General features: G+C 39.5%; 1 protein-coding gene across 2 annotated transcripts in view; it reads right to left on the bottom strand.

The window, feature by feature from the left end:
• STXBP6 (syntaxin binding protein 6) overlaps positions 1 to 19,543 on the bottom strand; it is a 98,655-nt gene that overhangs the window by 65,185 nt on the left and 13,927 nt on the right. For both annotated transcript variants that reach the window (XM_028721621.2, XM_028721622.2), the window contains exon 2: positions 9,008 to 9,195. In XM_028721621.2, the coding sequence (XP_028577454.1) occupies positions 9,008 to 9,161 (154 nt within the window). In that variant the 5' untranslated portion in view covers positions 9,162 to 9,195. The remainder of the gene's footprint in view (positions 1 to 9,007; positions 9,196 to 19,543) is intronic.

Genomic DNA, 19,543 nt, shown 5'->3' with positions numbered 1-19,543 from the left:
TCTCCTATGCGTGGAGACAAGGATCTTTTGTCTTGCAACCAGATGACTGAATAAAAAGCCATAAAATATGAACTCTTTGTTCTTCTTGCCTCTGAGGCTGGGGGAGTGGGGAAGATAATCCACACCTGACATAGGCAGTTAGTTCTTTTTAGCAAGATACAGGCCATTTCCCTTCTTCTCAAGTGGCCCGTGCTTTGGTACACAAGAGCTGTATGAACAACTCAAGATCAGCCTGAAATTTGTATATTTCATAATGGTATAATGTTAAGTGAAAATATGCATTTCTGCAAGATTTGTAACTTTTTTTGGTTAATGTAGTAGCTAATGTTTCTCAGTGATTGAGGTTCAGAGCCTTTTTAGTTCTACCATCACAGTAGTCAATGTGACAGTAACTCCATTCCATACTTAACATACTCAAAAATAAAAATAAATTGAAATCTGCTCTGTTGAGCTTGAATATCCAGCCCCTGACCTCTATCGTCTACATCTCTATGGTTTTGCCAATGCATGCCATGCTGCTATGTTTTGGTTTGGTCTCAAATAATAATTTTATTAAATCTTTTTGTTTAAAGGATACAAGAAGGTAAATCTGAAGGGCACATTCTGAAGGGCAAGCTGTTTTACAAGTAGGGGGTCACAGCTGGGAAAGGAAGCTTACCGCTCCGCTCCCAAGATGCAAGCCCTCCCACTTTCTGGATTAGAATAATAGAATCTTAAAGAGTTGGAAGGGACCCAAGGGTCATTGTGGCGATCACACAGGGTCCCTGGACGTTTGACCGTCTATTGATCCCTGTGCCACCACTGTGCTCTCTTCCCCACTGCCACCAACCTGTTACTCTCCGGTACACACCGAGTCCAGACAGTTGTTAACATTAAACCAAATAAACAAGATTATTTTATAAGCATTAACAAGTTTATAGTTTCAGATAATTTTTCTTGTCAGTTTCTTAACCATAGTTCCTTTACTGGTCTTACCTTCCTAATACCTTCTGACTGATTATCTCAACTGTTTGACTGTCTCCTCTTAACAGTTTCTCTCACTCTCTCACATTAGACTAGCCCAGGGGTCAGCAACCCATGGCTCCGGAGCCGCATGTGGCTCTTTTACACCTTTGCCGCGGCTCCGGGGCGGATACTAGCGAGGGGAGGAGGCGCATTGTGTGCCCCAACACTCCCCACTGTTTTAAATGTCACAATGGTTTTACGGCTCCCAGGTTTTTTTTCTTCGGTCCAAGTGGCTCTTTTTGTCTTAAAGGTTGCAGACCCCTGGACTAGCCCAACCCACAGACTTATCCTCCCTCTCCCTTCTCTAACTCCAGACTGACTTCTTAACAACTCTAACTCTAACTCCTCCCCTTGGGTTCCTATTGGTTAATCATTTTACACTTAGTTAACCCTTTCCTTATGACCCAGTATAATGTCACACACCTAGGAGGGCAAACACCACAGTCATCTAGTCCAACCCCCTGCAATGCAGGAATCTCAACTAAAGCCTTCATGACACATGGCCCTCTAGCCTCTATGGGAACACCCCTCTTCTGTTCGATGGCTTTGTTAAGCCTAACCGTATTTTACTTAAGGCTGATTTCAAAAGCCCAATTGTTGTACAGGGCAGTGAGTTTTCAGTTTATCACAGCTGGAGAAGAAAGGATGAACCCTTTCCTCTGAACCCGCCCAGCTAAATACTGCCACTCACCCACTGAACTAGTCAGTACCATTCCCTAGGAAAAAGACACCACCATCCATATACCAGCAACATATAATGCCAGCCTCTCGTCACTAATTGTTCAATGACAATGCCACACAAGTGGCTTATGAAAGTCAGCAAAGAAGGTTTGCCATATCGTTAGCAACAAATCTTGGGACAGTTGATCTAAGGAAGTGAAAAGGTGAGACCAGGAGCTTGGAGAGACTGAAATAATAAGCAGATCTTAAAGGGCAGCCCAATTGGTGTGTGTGTTCCTGCCAAAAGGGGATGGAGAGCAGAACCACGTTTTGTGGGTGTGATCCAATACTCCTGACACCACTCTCACCACCACATAACTTATTCTGCAATCAATGCCAACTCAGATTCATAAAACTGTTCACTAGGTTGCCTTCACAATTTTAATGGCATCCACTTGTTCAATGTTTCTAAACATCACAGGTTGTAATTTTATTGAAAGGGCACATTTTAAAAAGATCACTTGATCATGCAACAAACTGAGGTAGAAACTTCTTGCAGAACAATTCTCCGTATATAATGGGCTGTATGAATAAAACTTCAATCTTTTAATGAAAAAAAGGGGGAGTGTCAGAATGCAAAATAAGGATTCCACTAATTTAAGTAATTAGTCTTTCCAGTGTTTTCATTGTCAGCTCTGTGTGTTAACACCTCAGGGGTTTTCCAGGAGATTGAGAATAGGTATTTCAGTACCTGCCATGTACTTCTAAAAAACCTCAGATAATCTTATTCACAAAAAGTATGTGAAAGAATGGCAATAAATAGTGACAAGGGATTGGTGGAACCCTGCAGAGAACTAAGGCCTATAATAATAATAATAATAATTTATTATTTATATCCCGCCCATCTGGCTGAGTTTCCCCAGCCACTCTGGGCGGCTCCCAATCAGTGTTAAAAACAGTACAGCGTTACATATTAAAAACTTCCCTGAACAGGGCTGCCTTAAGATGTCTTCTGAATATCAAGTAATTATTTATCTCTTTGACATCTAATGGGAGGGCGTTCCACAGGGCGGGCGCCACTACCGAGAAGGCCCTCTGTCTGGTTCCCTGTAGCCTCAATATTGTTACATGCATAGCGTGCTGTGCTGTGCATGTCTACTCAGAAGTAAGTCCCATTCCCAAGTAAGTGTGCACAGGACTGCAGTGTACGGTAAATCTTATTTGTGGAATAGGCGTAGTATCTTAACAGAAGATGAATTTTGTATGAATCAGAATATAACATCTGCTATATTCAAAGCATTCTTACAACTTACAAAGTTCTTGTGTAATATGGAGAACTATCATGTTCTTCCACAATATTGCATCTTTGCAATAAATGGGTTCAATTCTACAGCCCTCTGAAGGATTAGCTACAAAAATGAATGGAAGGTAGGCAGGCAATTCTGTATGAAACTTGTACTGTACAACTATGTCATATTCTGAAATTATTACAAAGTGGGGAAGAAAGAAGAGGGCATGCTGAGAGGAGGACACAGGAGCCTGAGGCTTGTTTACATCTGAACAAGGCCAATACACAGTTTGTCAGTTCACTATATATATATATAATTGACCACATTAATAGACAACTATTACCCTGTAGATCTAATCTTACTGGAAATGAATTCTGTAAGACTTGGGTTTTGTAGCTTTTCTTCATTTTCAAGGACAGTGAAGCCATCTGGTCGACAGCTGCTTGGCTTTGAAAAGTTGTCAGTTACATTACACTATCCTCAAAAATCATCAGGAGACAGTTATTTTCACACTTTGGGTCATCTCAGATATTACAACACCACCCATAAAGTATTAGTCAGGCAAACTACAGAGAAAGCAGTCAGCCACATCCTACGCGCGCGCGCACACACACACACACACACACACACTCTTAAATCACCAACTGTACATATGCTAACCACAAAAGAGCTGAAATACAGTGGAGCTGCATCGTACTTGCATTTAACTCATACAAATTCAACCATGCATGCTTGGCAAAGAGAAAGAAAAAAAGTGCTCCACAGCAGGTCATGTGCAGCTGCCACCCCTGGAAAAAGCAGCAAGGAATCCTGTTGTTTATTGTTCCTCCTTCCCTCTCTTAGGATCCCATCCACCAGTTTAAGGAACTGTTCCAGCCTTTTCCTCCTGCCTCCCCTTTCTCTTTCTCTCCCTCTCTGCCTCCTCCTCTGCTTTTCATCCCTGCCCTCCAGGCTCGCACATGGAGGAGTGGGCAGGAAAGCCCCTCTGACTGGACTACCAATACATACAGCTCCAGCTCAGAAACAAGCTGTGCCTCACAGCCTGACAGGGGAGGGAAAGTGTGTCAAAAGATTTTGATTGTAATTTTGATTATAAGCAATTTTGTAGCCTGACATGCTGACTCCAGAACCTAACCCTTGCATAAGACGTGATTCCACTATAATGAAATTAATTTCTTGATGGAAATTATAATTACTTTTAATGATGATAGGTTAGTGTGAACAATTTACTGAACGGTTTCTGCTTGGCTTTTATACTGGAGCACCAGCTGGCCTGCAGTTTTTTAAAATGATTTTTCTAAAAAGAAAGAAAGAAAGAAGGCAATTAATAGTACAAATTAAAATTTTAAAAGTAGTTGTGAAAGTAAGTTGCCAGCTACAAGTAATAATATTGGGATCATGGAATATTTGAAAGTGTTCAAGCAGATGGTCAATCGACAATAGTCGATTGATCAACTGACTGGCATGCTGACCCAGAAGAAACCCTCCACAGTGGAAGACAGTGATAGTTGCTGAAATGGAAAGGAAAATGGATACATATACTTGTATGTACAAAAAAGCACTTAAGCTCACATATGGGCTTATCTGGATCAGAGCCCTCCATTTCAACCATTTTATTTTTGCAAATCACATTCGTTTAAAATAAATGACTTTCCCCCATGCAGTCCACCATGATGACGTCATGCTTTTAGAAGCAATAATTTAAAAATCGCTGAAGTTAACTTTAGCTGATATACACATTAGAGGGTTCATTAGCAACAAAACCACCACCACCACCTCCTCATTTCAAATGGACACAAAAGCTTACCGTATATACAACGCAATTTTATCTTTACCGATGCCGCCTTTTATGATTTCACTTAAGGGCTAATTGGCAATACACAATGTATAATCTAGTTGCACATCTAAAATGGCTTTCATCATGATCAAACATTTACCACAAATTGTGAACTCATGGGTGAGGTCCTCCTGAAACAAAAGCAGTAATAGGCTAAGAGTATGCAACACCTTTTCTTTAATTAGAACATAATGTCGTATTTTAATGCTTTGAAAGAAAATCACACCATCAAGTGCCACACAGGTCATCAGCCAAACTACAAGGAAATTACTATTATGGTTATCCATTCCACATAAAGCTTTATAGTATGGCAATAAATGAAATCTAAAAGTCATCAGGAATTCTGAAAGTTTGCTAGTGTCAACACAGCTGCCTTCTCTGTTTGAGTGCATCCACTGAGAAAAACTGGAAATAAATAAAGTGTGTGTGTGTGTGTGTGTGTGTGTGTGTGTGTGAACCACTTTCTATTATTTAGAAACCCATGGCAATTGGGGAGTAGGAGACTACATTTCACAGTAAGAAGGAAAAAATTAAGGATTCTTTTAATTTCCAAAACTGTTTTCTGAGAAAATTAAAAATAGGCATACCAGAGCAGTGAGCAAACACCCTGCTGCTAATCAGCTGCTAGAATGGAGACAGCGATGACAGAAGCTATTTTGGCACCCGATATCAAGTTTGACTGACATGCCTCCAAGCAGCAGTCAGTCTCTTCCAGCTGTTCCTGAATCTGCAAGTGCTGGACTACTCACAGCTATTGCTACGCTACCCATGACAAGACTGGAATCAATTAACAGGCTAGAAGACAGCCCACTGGGTTTCTTACCTGTAAGTTATCCCACAGTGGCTTAACTTTTTAAAAAGTTCTCTGATGATATTTATGAGTAATGCCCCCCACTCAGGGTAGTAAGGCAGATTTAAAGAAATTAAAAGACTGCCCACACTGTGCTCGACTCCTCCCTGTAAGTCCCCAAGCTGAAAAGTTGAGGAGAACTCTGGAAATAGATCTATAAGAATCTCAGAACAACTAGGAAATAATAACGAAGAAACTGTTAGTTCTCTCTGACATTCCAGGTTATTCAGGGTCAAATGATAAGAGATTGATGGAGATCCATGATCAGATTTCCTGTGTTTTTAATTTTTATCACATAGAGATCATGGTGAACCCTGATATGGATCTCTGGGCAAGATTCAAATGGGGCACAAAGGGCTTCTGATAGTGCAGCAGGGCTTTTCAACCCCCCACTCTCCCCAGCAGTACCTCCCAAAATTGGTTTGTAAGTTCAGGAGACTTCCATCTAAAAAAACCAAAGAGAAGTACAAAAATACTATATTAACAACAACAAAAACCCAATAAAATCAGGTGTAAGGGTGGAGTTGCATTTTGACATATCAACAAGTGTTGGTGCAATCTGCATCACATCCCATAAGCCAACACCTCTTTACTGATGAACCTCTTTGCTTTCTCCAAAAGGAGGTTCTGGTATTTGAAACAGAAGCATAGAATTTACAAGCTACATGAATTCACAGGTAGGAGCCCCAGCCTGCCATTCTTTCAAATACAATACGATAACGATAATCTTTATTGTCACTGTCCCATACAGAACAACGAAATTGAAAAATCTACATCAGACATTCAAAATCCAACAAGCCTGCTATCCCAACTATCCCAGCCTGGTTAGCCCCTAAAAACTCTAATACCCCATAATTAAATACCATAGAGACTACCTTACACTGTGTTTAAAACCAAAATTACATTCGGATAGAAACTGTTTCTCAGGCGGCTAGTCCTAGTTTTTATAACCCTGGACCTTCTTCCAGAAGGCAGAAGCTGAAAGAGATCATTTCCGGGGTGCGCACTATCCAAATAGCTGGATGGGACCCCTCTCTTCTAGAAGGAAGGACAAGGGAAGCATTCTACTCTGCATTTTCATAGGGGAACTCATCCACTCCCAGTATCTTTTACATGTAGTCAATTCCACTGGGAGTGAAGGTAAAAGGGTAATCTTTTTGCTTTTAATTGTTCAAACCAGAAGACAACAGATTGTAAGGAAGGTTTTCCAGAAGCCCTGAGCTTTTGAAATACAAAATTTATTAAATAAGAGCAATGGATTTAAACCAGTGGATCAACTAGCAAGTTAAGACCCAGTTTGACACAGCAGGTTGCGGTGTGCACTCGCCAATAATTCCTGTCCTTTGCACTTGTGGACTGCAAATACACAACATGACATTTGGACCTAAATGTCAGCTCAGCTTTACACTCTAAATTCTCAATACTGCTAGCCTACAATTACAGGACTATATTCTTGAGTTCTTTGCAGTCTAACAAGCATTGCCTGTTCTCTGCAGTATGCTTTTCAACAGCAGAATAAGGACGAGAGAAAAGTGGATCCCACAAGCTAAAGGAGTGCAATAATCAACTGAACAAACTTCCAAAGCTCCTTCATAGCTCAATATACAGTTATCTCTAAGGACTGTTAAAATTGGCTTTGACCTGGAAAAACAGCCTTCTTTTTCTATCTTCTTTTTAAAAAGTTATTATTGCATCTGTGTTACCCAATTATATCATAGCCAAATTTGAATTATTAGTATTGGCCAACTATGAGGCAGCATATGTGCTGTGACCCTACCTTTGCAAAGAAAATGTCTGAAACGGTAGGTAAGCCAAGTTTTGAGCGAAGCTTAAAATTTAAAGTTGAAAATTAAAGCTAATTTGTGGATAGTTAACAAATCTACCTCATTTTTAAACATACAGCCATTTTAATTACCCTTAGATTTCTATTTGGCTACTAAAGGAAGCAGGACATAGCTATTCAAAGATGTGAATTTAGAAGACCTCTGTGAGAGCTCCTCTCCAGAGAACTTCAAGTCTGGAGTAAAAGGTCCTCAAAAGACAGAGCAAGGTGACCCAATAGCAGAAGAGAGGACAAGGAGCTGTTTTTCAGATGATCTCATGTCAATGATCTACCTCCAGGGATGAGTAGGGTGGATTAGCAGGGACCATCTTTGCTGCGAGTCCAGGAATACCAGTTCCCTGCTCTGAAACCCCTTTTCTACTTGGCCCTGACTGACTCCAACTACAAAAGTTGAAGCTCTTGAACAGACTATTGGGCTGAGGTATTGTTAGGGGTGTGTTTTTGTTGGGGGTTGTTGCTGTTATTATTATTATTTATTTGTTTTAGAACTTAAAATTTATGTAGAAATTGTTCAATATGTACTTCTTGATGTTTTATTATTTTACTACTTTTGTTATGTCTGTCATTATGTAATTTTTTACATGTTGTAAGCTGCCTTGAACATGGTTTTGACTTTGTAAAGGCGGTATGCAAATAAAACGATGGAATGATTCTCATAATAGGAAACCTGATTTGACGGAAGGATGAACGGCAGAATGCACTGCTAACTTAGTAAAAACGCTAATAACATTGTGAGATGTCTAGATTATGTCAGCAAACAGGCTGCCTTGTTACCCTCTTGGACAATGTGGAATGAATGAGGCCAGTCACTCTTGGTACATGTAGAAACCTTTTGGTACATGTTGTAAAATAGAGTTACAACTGGAACAAAGTACTGCTTCACATAAATCAAAATCTACCAGTGGAGTTTATTTCCTCTAAAATTTGAAAAAATCAGATATGGCTTTGAAAATAATTAGACAAATTTCATGGGAGAACAGCATAGCAGGACAAAGTTAAGGATAGCCTCCATCACACCCTGCTTGTGAGCTTTCCAGAGACAACCAATGGACCACTAATGGTGGCAGAATGGAACTTTGATCTCATACAGCAAGTGAATCCCTAGGCCCAGGGAAGCTCAGTGGATATTTGGAAGCAAATTAAATCTGCATAAAACATGTTATAATAAATAAATAAATCCCTGAATGCCAACACCAGAAACCCACATACATTCCTTCCAAGCACATGAATGGCAAAGTGAATTCATCTTTCTATAATTTCCTGTCAAACACTAGAAAGATCACTGAAATCACAAGGACAGTTCAACATTGCCACTTACAGCATATAATTGCCGTAGACATCCATACCTTTGCCTTATGTAGTCAAACCTATGAATATCAAATGACAAGGCATACTGTTGATCTACTTGTTTGATTAAAATTCATGGTACTACATTATTTTTAGCAATCACAACATCTAATCAGTTAATCAAACTACAAAGAGAAACTGAAAGGACAGCTAGATGTCAAAATCATTTTTCTTACCTGACAAACAGATGTAAGTTAAATATTCGCCCTGACCCCCCGTTGCCAAAAAAGGAATCTTTTTCTTCGTTCTCCTTTTTACTTGGACTGCTCCCAACATTCTTTCATCATGCGGAGCGAAAATCTCTTTGCTGATAGTGGATTTGGCACTCATTGTAGATCAGAGATGGAGGAGACGGATTGCGTTCCTAGAATAAAATTCATATGGTACATTTTAATTTCACTTATACAGCATACTGATTCCCATTACCCTTCACTTATATAGTATACTGATTTCCATTACTCTTCAATAGGAAGTACATGCAAAAACATATGCAAGATAAAAAATACAAAAGTAGTTATATGGTCAAGGATTAAACCCGAACAGTGTAACAAGATCCTTGCTACTGTCATCATGGCAACTGCCATCAAGTTTATGCCCTCTCAGAATCCATTATCTGTCATGCTGCGAGGATGAGACAACAAAAACTCTTTCCATGGACTAAGTATTATTTTTTTCACCAAACCACCATTCCCTCTCAGAGCAGAAAAAACTGCAACTTGCAGGAAGCAGGTGTTTGCGGGGGGGGGGGGGGGGTGTAACATATAAGCTCCAGGCTTATTTAGGCATATAAGGCTCCAGGTTCCTTCATTTATATCTCAGGTCTTCCTAAAACATTTGAGTGATTCTGTTATTCAGGCTCACCAGCAATGTGGCAAATGCATGTCCTATGGATCTCACTCCAAACATAAGGATCAATTATTGACATTTCACTTTTATGTAAACCAGCTTAACTCGGATCTTTCCATTTAAAGACTCTTATAAAGACTCCTGTTTGCAGTCAGAGTAAAGAGTCAGGTTGCACCTTAAAACTATTAACTAATTTGTTTGTGTGGGTTTTTTTAAAATTGCCGCAAGACTCTTTGTTTTTGCAGCAACCAATAAACTATTCTTTCCTAAATCACAGACAAATTAGTTACTTCAACATACAAGAGGGTTGATTGGAAGCAATAAATATATATATATATATAAATCATTGCTTCCTGGTTATTTCCTACTGCAAATTCCCCCCTCCCAAACTTCACTGCTTGCCTTGTAACTCCTCTTGCCCTGCAGTATTATGTGATTACATCATACACTGGTAACATCAACAGACATAGCCCTTCCCATTTACAGTAGCAAGCGACATCTGCATGGACACTGGTTATTGTTCACTGACAAACGTTCTTCTGTGCAAGATGGAAAGCTGCACTTCCAGCAGCCTTCTAAAAGATCGGTATTGTACTGCTTTCAGCTATACTGATCTTTGAATGATTTGTCATCTTTTGGTGTATTTCCAGGCAGACGTGCCTTTCTTCATGTGATGCCAAATGCTCTGAATACAAGACAACTTTAGTACGTGAACATCCAACTATCCTAAGCTCTTTGAAGTATTGTATAGCCATTTAAGGTTAAGACATGATCTCAAGCATCTGATTTAGCATGTCTGATATATTTAGCAAAACTAAAAACAAACGAACACCATGTTAATTTTACATGCTGTAAAAGACAGCAAACTGATATACAACTACCTGGGAATGAGTCCCATTGAACTCAATGAATCTTACTTCTGGATATACATGCACAGGATTATACCCTGTAAATGACTCAAAGGTTTCAACACAGTACTCAAAAGGTTCAAATACTTTTGTAGCAAAATACTTGACTTGGGATGCATGTGTGCAAGTTACAGCATACACTTAATGTCGTTAAAATTTTACATTTGAAACCAGAGTCAAAAGCTTTACTTGGAAATTATTGTTTTTAAAATTAGTTTTATAGGAATACAAAACTCTAAATCAAAATGAAACTACTGCAAAATTAGTACAGGAAATTTGTTTTCAAAAATCTTACACATGTTAACAATTGTCTGGCTATGAGGTTTCATTCATCTTAAATATCCAAACCGGCATTCTGAGCACCATGCAAACATTTCTCTTGCCTCACTCAAATTCTCAGATCTCTAACTGAAACAAGAGTTCTAATCTATGACCACCCTCAGCAGAAATCTGCCCTCAGTAGGAATATCCAAACTAGGCCACAGACGAATGCAGCCGTAAAAATATAGGTAAGGAAAACAGCACTCCTTCAGTCTAAGCCTCCAGAATTGCATGTTACTGCTTCAAAACCTTGTGCTTCTGCACCTACTTTCCATCTCTAATTTCTTTGAATGATAGTTAACAACATTTACATATTCCACTTGATTGCAGTAAAACCTCGAAGTGGTTTATGAAACAAAATCTGCTTTGATTTCCTGGTTAGAGAGTTGATGGCTTTCTCAGGCGTTACATGGAAATCCCATGGATCCACCAACATCTACATCACATGAGTTATGCACATGTAGCTTCAAACGCCTACAATGTTCATGCTGCCACCTAGGATTCTGAGAATCTTTTCTGACACAACAGTATATCACATAGTCTTCCTATATGACATGTACAAGATCACACTCTAGACCAGTTCCCTTTCCCATGGTCCCTCCAGATGTTGCTGGACTACTGTTCCCATCATCCATGACCACTGGCCATGCTGGCTGGGGCTGATGGGCATTTTACTTTTCTGTAGTTAACCTCATCATTTGTACTTTTTAATTATCTGAAGCAGTGCTTTCAAAGTGACTTGTGTTCCACTGACTAATATGCACCCTTAAAATAATTGTTGACCAAGTATCAAATTATATACATGCAAGAGAGAAAACTAATTTTCCTTTTTAATAATGTTATTGTTTTCTGGGTCTTCAGTAACTTCTTTGCTTCTGTTCAGTCCCTGCTTGGTTGACTTCAGACCTGCCTCAGGCTGTGAAGGTTTATTTGGCATCAGGTGTTGTTCCTTTGTTCCTGTATCAACACCCCTTTCCAAACAATTTAATGGATTACCTTCAAAGTCTTGGCAGTTAGACAAATTCACTCCCAATTATATAGTATGCATGTTTGTTTGTTTTCTCTGAAAGGGTTTCACTGTGTCCAGATAAAGATTGCAGGGGGGGGGGAGAGGAGGAGGAGGAGGAGGAGGAGGAGGAGGAGGAGGAGGAGGAGGAGGAGAGAGAAGTAAATATACCAGTCTTGATCTTCTTCATGAAATGCTAGTACCTTTCATTTTGAAAAGAAGCAGGATGAAAATGAAAATCTCATCTTACAGATGAGCATTAACTATCCTAGGCTGCATCAACCGTAGTGTCCAGATCATGGGAAGTAAGAGTGGGGCTTTGTTTCATCTAGAACTCACCAGAATTCAGTTCTGGCACCTCTCAGGGGGATGCCATTGTCAGTTTAAGAGAACAAGGGCGGCATTCATGGTGAGTTGTGGCACCTCTTTTTCTAGAAAAATAGCACTGAGAATGCCACTCTATTCTGATTTAATCAGACCACACCAGTTTGGGTGCCACAATTTAAGAAGGATATTGACAAGCTGGAACGTGTGGAAAGGAGAGCCTTATGAGTCTGGAAACCAAGCCTTATGAGGAATGGTTGAGGGAGTTGGGTATGTTTAGCCTCGATATGAGAAGACTGAGAGGAGATATGATAGCCATCTTCAAATATCTCAAGGGTTATCACGTGGAAGAAGAAACAAGTTTGTTTTCTCTTGCTCTGGAAGGCAGGACTCAAACCAATGTCTTCAAGTTACAAGAAAGGAGATTCCACCTAAACATCAGGAAGAACTTTTCACAGTAAGAGTCGTTCAGCAGTGGAACAGACTCCCACGAGAGGTGGTGGACTCTCCAACTATTTTAAAAAGTCAAGAGGCTCTCTATATAAGATTAGCCCCAAATTAAATGTCCCATACTGTTTGCTTAATATTTACATTCAAAAGTCTAAAACGTTAAAAAGTATTCTTTTAAAAAAAGTCATATATGCAAGATTTCACTGTTGCAAACAATGAAAACATTTAACTGTTTTGCAACACATTTCTTTTGGCCTTGAGGCTCAAGGGACAGTTTGTTTTCAAGTGGGTTAAGTAGTGAATGTTTCTAGGCAACATCTTGGGAAGCAAACTATCAGATACACTTTTCCCACCCTGCTCGAATAATCACGGCACGTTTTAAGCTCACAGGTTAAAAAAAAAAAAATGCCTTCCAGGTAGGAGATCAGAAAATACTAGATCAGAAAGGATTGTAATAATTTATTGATCTGGTCTATCCATAATAGATAAAATTTGATGTCACCTGAATGTGAAGGTTTTGAACATTCTCCAGCATTTCAATGTGTTATAGCTATAAAGGAATGGTATACTTTGATGAATTCCAACCTGGGATACCCGATCTAATTACTCAATTTTCTTTTTCTGAAATAGAGGAGTCATGGAGTGCCAATATTATGGCATTCAGAGATTTAAACATTCACTGAGTTAGAACAAAAATGATCTTACAAGAATACTGTTCTTTCTATACATACAGCCACTAAAGAAAATGTGAGAGTAAATTTAGAAAGTAACTCCCTAGATCACACAATTAGTAAAAGAAAGTGATCTATTATTTCTTTGCCATGCCATAGAGAACCACACACAGAATGTTTGGACAAAGAAGATTTCAATCCATGGTATACCTGTCTGCAATACTGTCATGATCCTCTGTGTTTTGCATCAACTGACATTACATACTAACCATTTATCTTAAATGGTACTTCCTATCTTGAACAGGCTGTCCTGAATGTGTCCTGAGAACTTTAATAATATTGTTAGGATTTAGGAGTCTAAGGGAATCAATGGCTGAAATCTTTTTTATAAAAAAAATAGTTGTGGAATTTACATATTACAGATAGACAAAAAAAACATTAATATGGCTGGCATACTGCAGAACTATGATTTCAGTTATCCTTTGAGCACATGTTATACTATGAGATCACATGCTAATTGCCAGTCAAATACATGAGAAAGTTACTCTGAAAAAAAAGTCTAATGTTTCAGTCTAATATACACACTTAACTGGGCGTAAGTTCTATTGAACCCAATGGGACTTGTTTCTGGCTAAATATGAATAGGAGCACACTGTAATGCATTTGGCATTATCAATATATATAATAAAGAATTGCAGGAAGTTGAAAGCAATATTTGATTAGATACATAATGCCCTGTCTTGCAAGAAAAAATACAGTGTGGAAGGCTGTTATCATCCTTGCAGCATTATTCAAGAAATGCAGTTAAAGTCTAGACAAAACCACTTCAAGCTCTCAAACTGAAACATGAAATGCAAGAAACGTTATGTTGTCCATTGTGCGAGGTTAACCACTATAAGCTTGCGAAGAGTTTCATAAGCAGCCACATCAACAGCTTGCACACATGAGGTTGCATCCAACTAAATTTTATTCTGAAGAAACTCACTGAAATTAATGGACACGACTAACTTAGGTCCATTCCTTTCAATGCATCTACTCTTGAGTAAAACTTTTTTTGGAGTAGAAGCCATAGTTCTCAATGTTGTGAGTGAACATGTGCAATACAGGGGAACTGCATCTTGTGTGACGGTTAGATTCCCAGGGTTACACGTATACATGAAAACTGCATACAGTGGTACCTCGGGTTAAGAACTTAATTTGTTCTGGAGGTCCGTTCTTAACCTGAAACTGTTCTTAACCTGAAGCACCACTTTAGCTAATGGGGCCTCCCGCTGCTGCCACAATGCGATTTCTGTTCTCATCCTGAAGCAAAGTTCTTAACCCGAGGTACTATTTTTGGGTTAGCTGTGTCTGTAAACTGAAGCGTCTGTAACCTGAAGCATCTGTAACCCGAGGTACCACTGTATAGCCCAAATAACCCTTGGAGATGCCCATGCAGTTAGCCAGCCTGTTTGCCTTCTATAAGGCAGTAAGTGAGGAGAAAAGTCCCACGCAGCACGCCTGAACCTTTGGCCAGCAGTGCAGTGGCTCTGAGAGTTGTGTGAATGCTCTCACAAGAGCACTCATTTTGTGCTGGGTCTTGGCTGTTTTCCCCAGACAAAGCCACTTTGGTGCACCCTGAGAGCAGGGTGCCTTTAGCTCTCAAGAGATCCCATGGGAAATCCCCACCACTTCCAGAGCCACGGAGCTGCTGGCCAAAGGTGCCATGCTCAAAGAGTATGCTAAGCAGGCCTTGCCCAGGACCTCTGATCCTATCCCTCCCCAGACCGCCTTCAACCACGTATGGTTGAAATCACAGAATCACAGAGTTGGAAGGAATCCTGAGGATCTTCTAGTCCGATCCCCTGCAATACAGGAATATGCAGCTATCCCTTAATGGGAATCGAAGCTGCAACCTTGGTGTTATCAGCACCACGTTCTAAGCAACTGAGCAATCCCATTTCAAGTCAAATGCATGTTAAGATGCAGATTTGCTGTATATTAAATGTACTAAATCTCCGCTTCCTTATTTCTTTTGTAAACACAGAGTAACAAGAACAGACCTAAAAAAAACAAAACAAAATACACCACTACAATAAAATCAGCTTTAGCACAATATGACACACTTTAAAAAACCAAAAAGAAATCCTACTTTGATAGGAGACTGGACTATATTACAGCCCATAAAATCACTTCCATGCCATGCACCATGCCAATTTTAGTTTAAGTATCAGAAGCTACTCACGAACTTGGTCCTTGGCTGGTAGGATGTAACACCTGCCCTTTAACACTCAAACCAAATGGAGTGCAATTCATAGAATCAAATGTGGGATAGGGAGTGGAAAATTGACAGTGGATAATTTGGCGTATTCTTCCCCACTTCAAACAGCAATGCCTGTCTCTCTTCCACAATCACAGCAGAGAATGGTCAACAAAAGGAATCCAGCTTTCAAGCTCCAGTAATCTCTATATTATGGCTCTCTGAATGAAGTGCTATTTCCTTATAGCTCATAATTTTTTATTCATACCTTGCAAGTAGCAAATGTTAGGGGTCTGTTGTTGTTGCTACCACTTCTGAAAAGGGTTGATACAATCAATCAAGTAACAAATACAGAATAGAAACCAGTAAAGAAGACTATTGATGGAATGCAGTTTCTTAGGGGGGGGGGGTTAAATAATTTATTCTTCTTCTTTTTAATGCAGTTAAAACATTGGTATACTAAAGGCATCCTATGAAGATTCAACACAGAAAAAGGACACGTTAAAATCGCACAAGAAAAACAAAATTCTTAGGCATTCAACTGCAGACAGGTCTCTAATAGGTGCTCCAAGCTATCCATTTTAGTTGGCTTTTATAGCCATTGGAATATGTCTGTCCATTCCCAACTATAGTATAGCTGGGGAACCCATGGCCCACAACCTCATTTTGTGTGGCTCCCCCAGGACACCTGAAGCTGCTTGTTTCTTCTATCCGACCTGACTTCCTTCCTCATTTTACACAAGAAAATACCACAATAAAGTGGCAACCCTACTTGTCTGAGTTTCTCAATGCATCATTGTGAAGCTGAGGCATTGTTTCCCTTTTTTAAAAGAGTACTTCCTTGCAAATCCAAACCACTAACCAACCAAGGTTGGGAAAGAGGCATTTCTAAATACATCCCTGCCAGCATACGAAAGTCACAAAAAACAAGTAGTATATGGAATAGTGGTGGTTATAGGATAAGATGGTATGGATCTAATAGCCAGCACTGCTATGAGTCATCTGTTGCAGTAACATGGACTCCTCAGTTTCCAGTAGGTGATGCCTTGTATTCAGTATGTAATACCACATTTCAAATTGCATTCCTTAAGGACTGCTTAAGAAGGAAAAGGATCCCTCTGCCCTAATCATTCAATTCTTTGGCCAAAGTATGTTAATGCATTTTTCTATTCTATTAGAGAGAAATGTGTATTTTTATTTCTATAATGATCAAGTCTGGAAAACTGGCAGAAATAATTATAAAAGACAGAATTAATAATAATAATTTTATTATTTATACCCTGCCCATCTGGCCCTATATACATTTTATTATTTATACCCCACCCTATATGCCACATATAGAACAATTATTGCTGAAGCAGAACCAGCATAGCAGAACCAGTAGGTAAGTCTTGCCTACCTAACATTTTAAGAATTCTTTGAGTGTGACAGTAAGCATAAGATGCGATCCAGTTGCCATTGCGTATACTTAAGACTTTTAAAACATTTTTTGACCAGTTACAAAGACCCTCAGCAATTACTGCAGAGTAAACTTAGTGGTCAAGAGATAATAGGACAGGTTCTCTTATGGAACAGTAACTGGATAAAGAAAAGGAGACAGGGGTAGGAATAAATGGCAAGTTCCATGCTAGTGATCCTCAGGCAAGGAATTGAAAATTATAATACTGTTAATGCAAAGCTATGGTGCAAAGATGCTTGGAATAATAGTGTGTACAGCTGTGATATCCTCGCCTCAAAAAGAGTGTTGTAGAGCTGGAAAAGATTCAGGAAAGGCCAACCAAATGATCAAGGGACTGGAGAAGCTCCCTTAGGAGGCAAGGTACAACATTAGAGGATTTCTAATTTAGAGAAAAGATGTGTAAGAAATGTGTTAAACTATGCACGTTGTGGAGGCATCAGATAGAGAGAAGCTGCCATTCATAGCACTAGATCTCATACACCTCCACAAGTGGGGAGAGCACTGGCAAACTAGTATCCTGCTTGCAGGTTACCCATAGGCATCTGGTTGGCCACTGTGAGAAAAGGATGCTGGACCAGATGGCTCGTCTTAAGTGGGGATTCTCAACAAAATGCTGCTATTATCCCCAGTCCCTAACAGGAGTACTTGTGTCCAGGGGTCTAGGCAACATAAAACAGGAAATGCTTTGCATTTTCTGGGGATAAACAGAGGGCTCTCCCATTTTTTATCCTCTGAAACCATCTTCATACATACTGTGGGAAGGGACTTTTAAAAACTCATGTGCATGGCACCCATTCCAAATCTCCATTTCCTATTTACTGTTAGGAGCTTAGCAGGTCAATTCCTCCCTATTTATCTCTTCACCCCTCTCAACATTTCATAGCTTTAGTAATCTAACAGAGCATGCTTGGTTATCACGCTTTTTGGTGATGGTAGATTTTCTTCTCTTTTAATTTACAAATGAATATACATCTGAACTTCTCACACATATTCATTCATAAGCCTGTGCTGTCCCATTTCTGCATTCATCTGTGATTTTAAATTATATATATTTATGCAAATTTTCTAAAGGCACGCTACACTAGTAATGGTTTCTAAACCACTTTTTGGAGAACTGTATCACACAAAAAATCCAAAGAATAATTACGTTCTGATACATATACTAATCCAGGACGTGCAAATCACATCAGTTAATTTTTAAAATGCTGATTGAATAAAATTCTGTATTTCTACTACTGTCTATCTGGGGAGCCCTCTTGAGAATATAGAAACCACCACCTTGTCTGTAGGTGGCTCTGCTTGCGGGCAAACCAATAGTCATGGGACCACTAAGGCCAGTACACTGATACTTTGGTTCTCAAACTTAATCTGTTCCGGAAGCCCGTTCCAAAACCAAAGTGCACTTTCCCATAGAAAGTAATGCAAAACGGATTAATCCGTTCCAGACTTTTAAAAGCAAGCTATAAAACAGAAATGTAACATGAATTTTTACTATCTAACAAGACCATTGATCCATAAAATGAAAGCAATAATCAATGTACTGTACTATAAAATAAATAAAACAATATTGTAGATGATAAAAAATAAAATTACCGTATTTTTCGCCCTATAGGATGCACTTTTCCCCCTCCAAAAATGAAGGGGAAATGTGTGTGCGAATGCAGGCTTCAGGAAGCTATCCGCAAGCCTAGGGAGCCTGTGGGAGTTCCCGCCGGGTTCCCAAGGCTTGCGGATAGCAGCCTGTTCTGGGGGCTGGGGTCGGGGGAAGCTCGGGCTTCCCCTGCCCCAGCCCCGTGCCTGGGGGGGGGGGGAATATATATTTTTTCTTTATTCCCCCCCCCAAAAAAACCTAGGTGCGCCCTATGGGCCGGTACGCCCTATAGGGCAAAAAATACGGTAACTTTTTTTCTTACCTGCACTGATGATAGTCATTGTGTGGATGGGGGGCTTTTATCCATTTCTGCAGTCACACAATCAATCAATCAGTAGCTGAACTGGGTTACACACAGCCATAAAAACAAATTAACTGAAAAAGCCTCAAAAACAAAAACGCAAAGTAAATGGCAAAAACAAAAGCGCCAAACTTAATCCCTTCCGGAAGTCAGCCTGACTTCAGAAATGTTCGAAAACCAAAGCGCAGCTTCTGATTGGTGCAAGTGCTCCAGAAACAATAGCTGACAACTGCATCAGACGTTTGGCTTTTGAAAAACATTCTAAAACCGGAACACTTACTTCTGGGTTTTCGGCGTTTGGGAACCAAGGTACCACTGTATTAGAAAGAATGATTCAGGGAAAACTAAATGGATATTTTAGAAGGCAAGTCAAGAGACTTTGGAAATACATCTCTAAACCCGCTGAAAGGATGACTTAAAAGAATATATTATGAACATTCAAATATTGAAAGGTATTGTGGACAGAGAAGTAATTGTTGATCATATCCGGCTATTTTACCCACTGAAAAGAAATATTACAGGAATGAAGGAGTGTA

Source organism: Podarcis muralis, chromosome 1, assembly GCF_964188315.1.
Source record: "Podarcis muralis chromosome 1, rPodMur119.hap1.1, whole genome shotgun sequence".
Lineage (NCBI taxonomy): Eukaryota > Metazoa > Chordata > Lepidosauria > Squamata > Lacertidae > Podarcis > Podarcis muralis.
The sequence above is the reverse complement of the archived record's forward strand: the minus strand, read 5'-3'. Positions and strand labels throughout refer to the sequence as shown.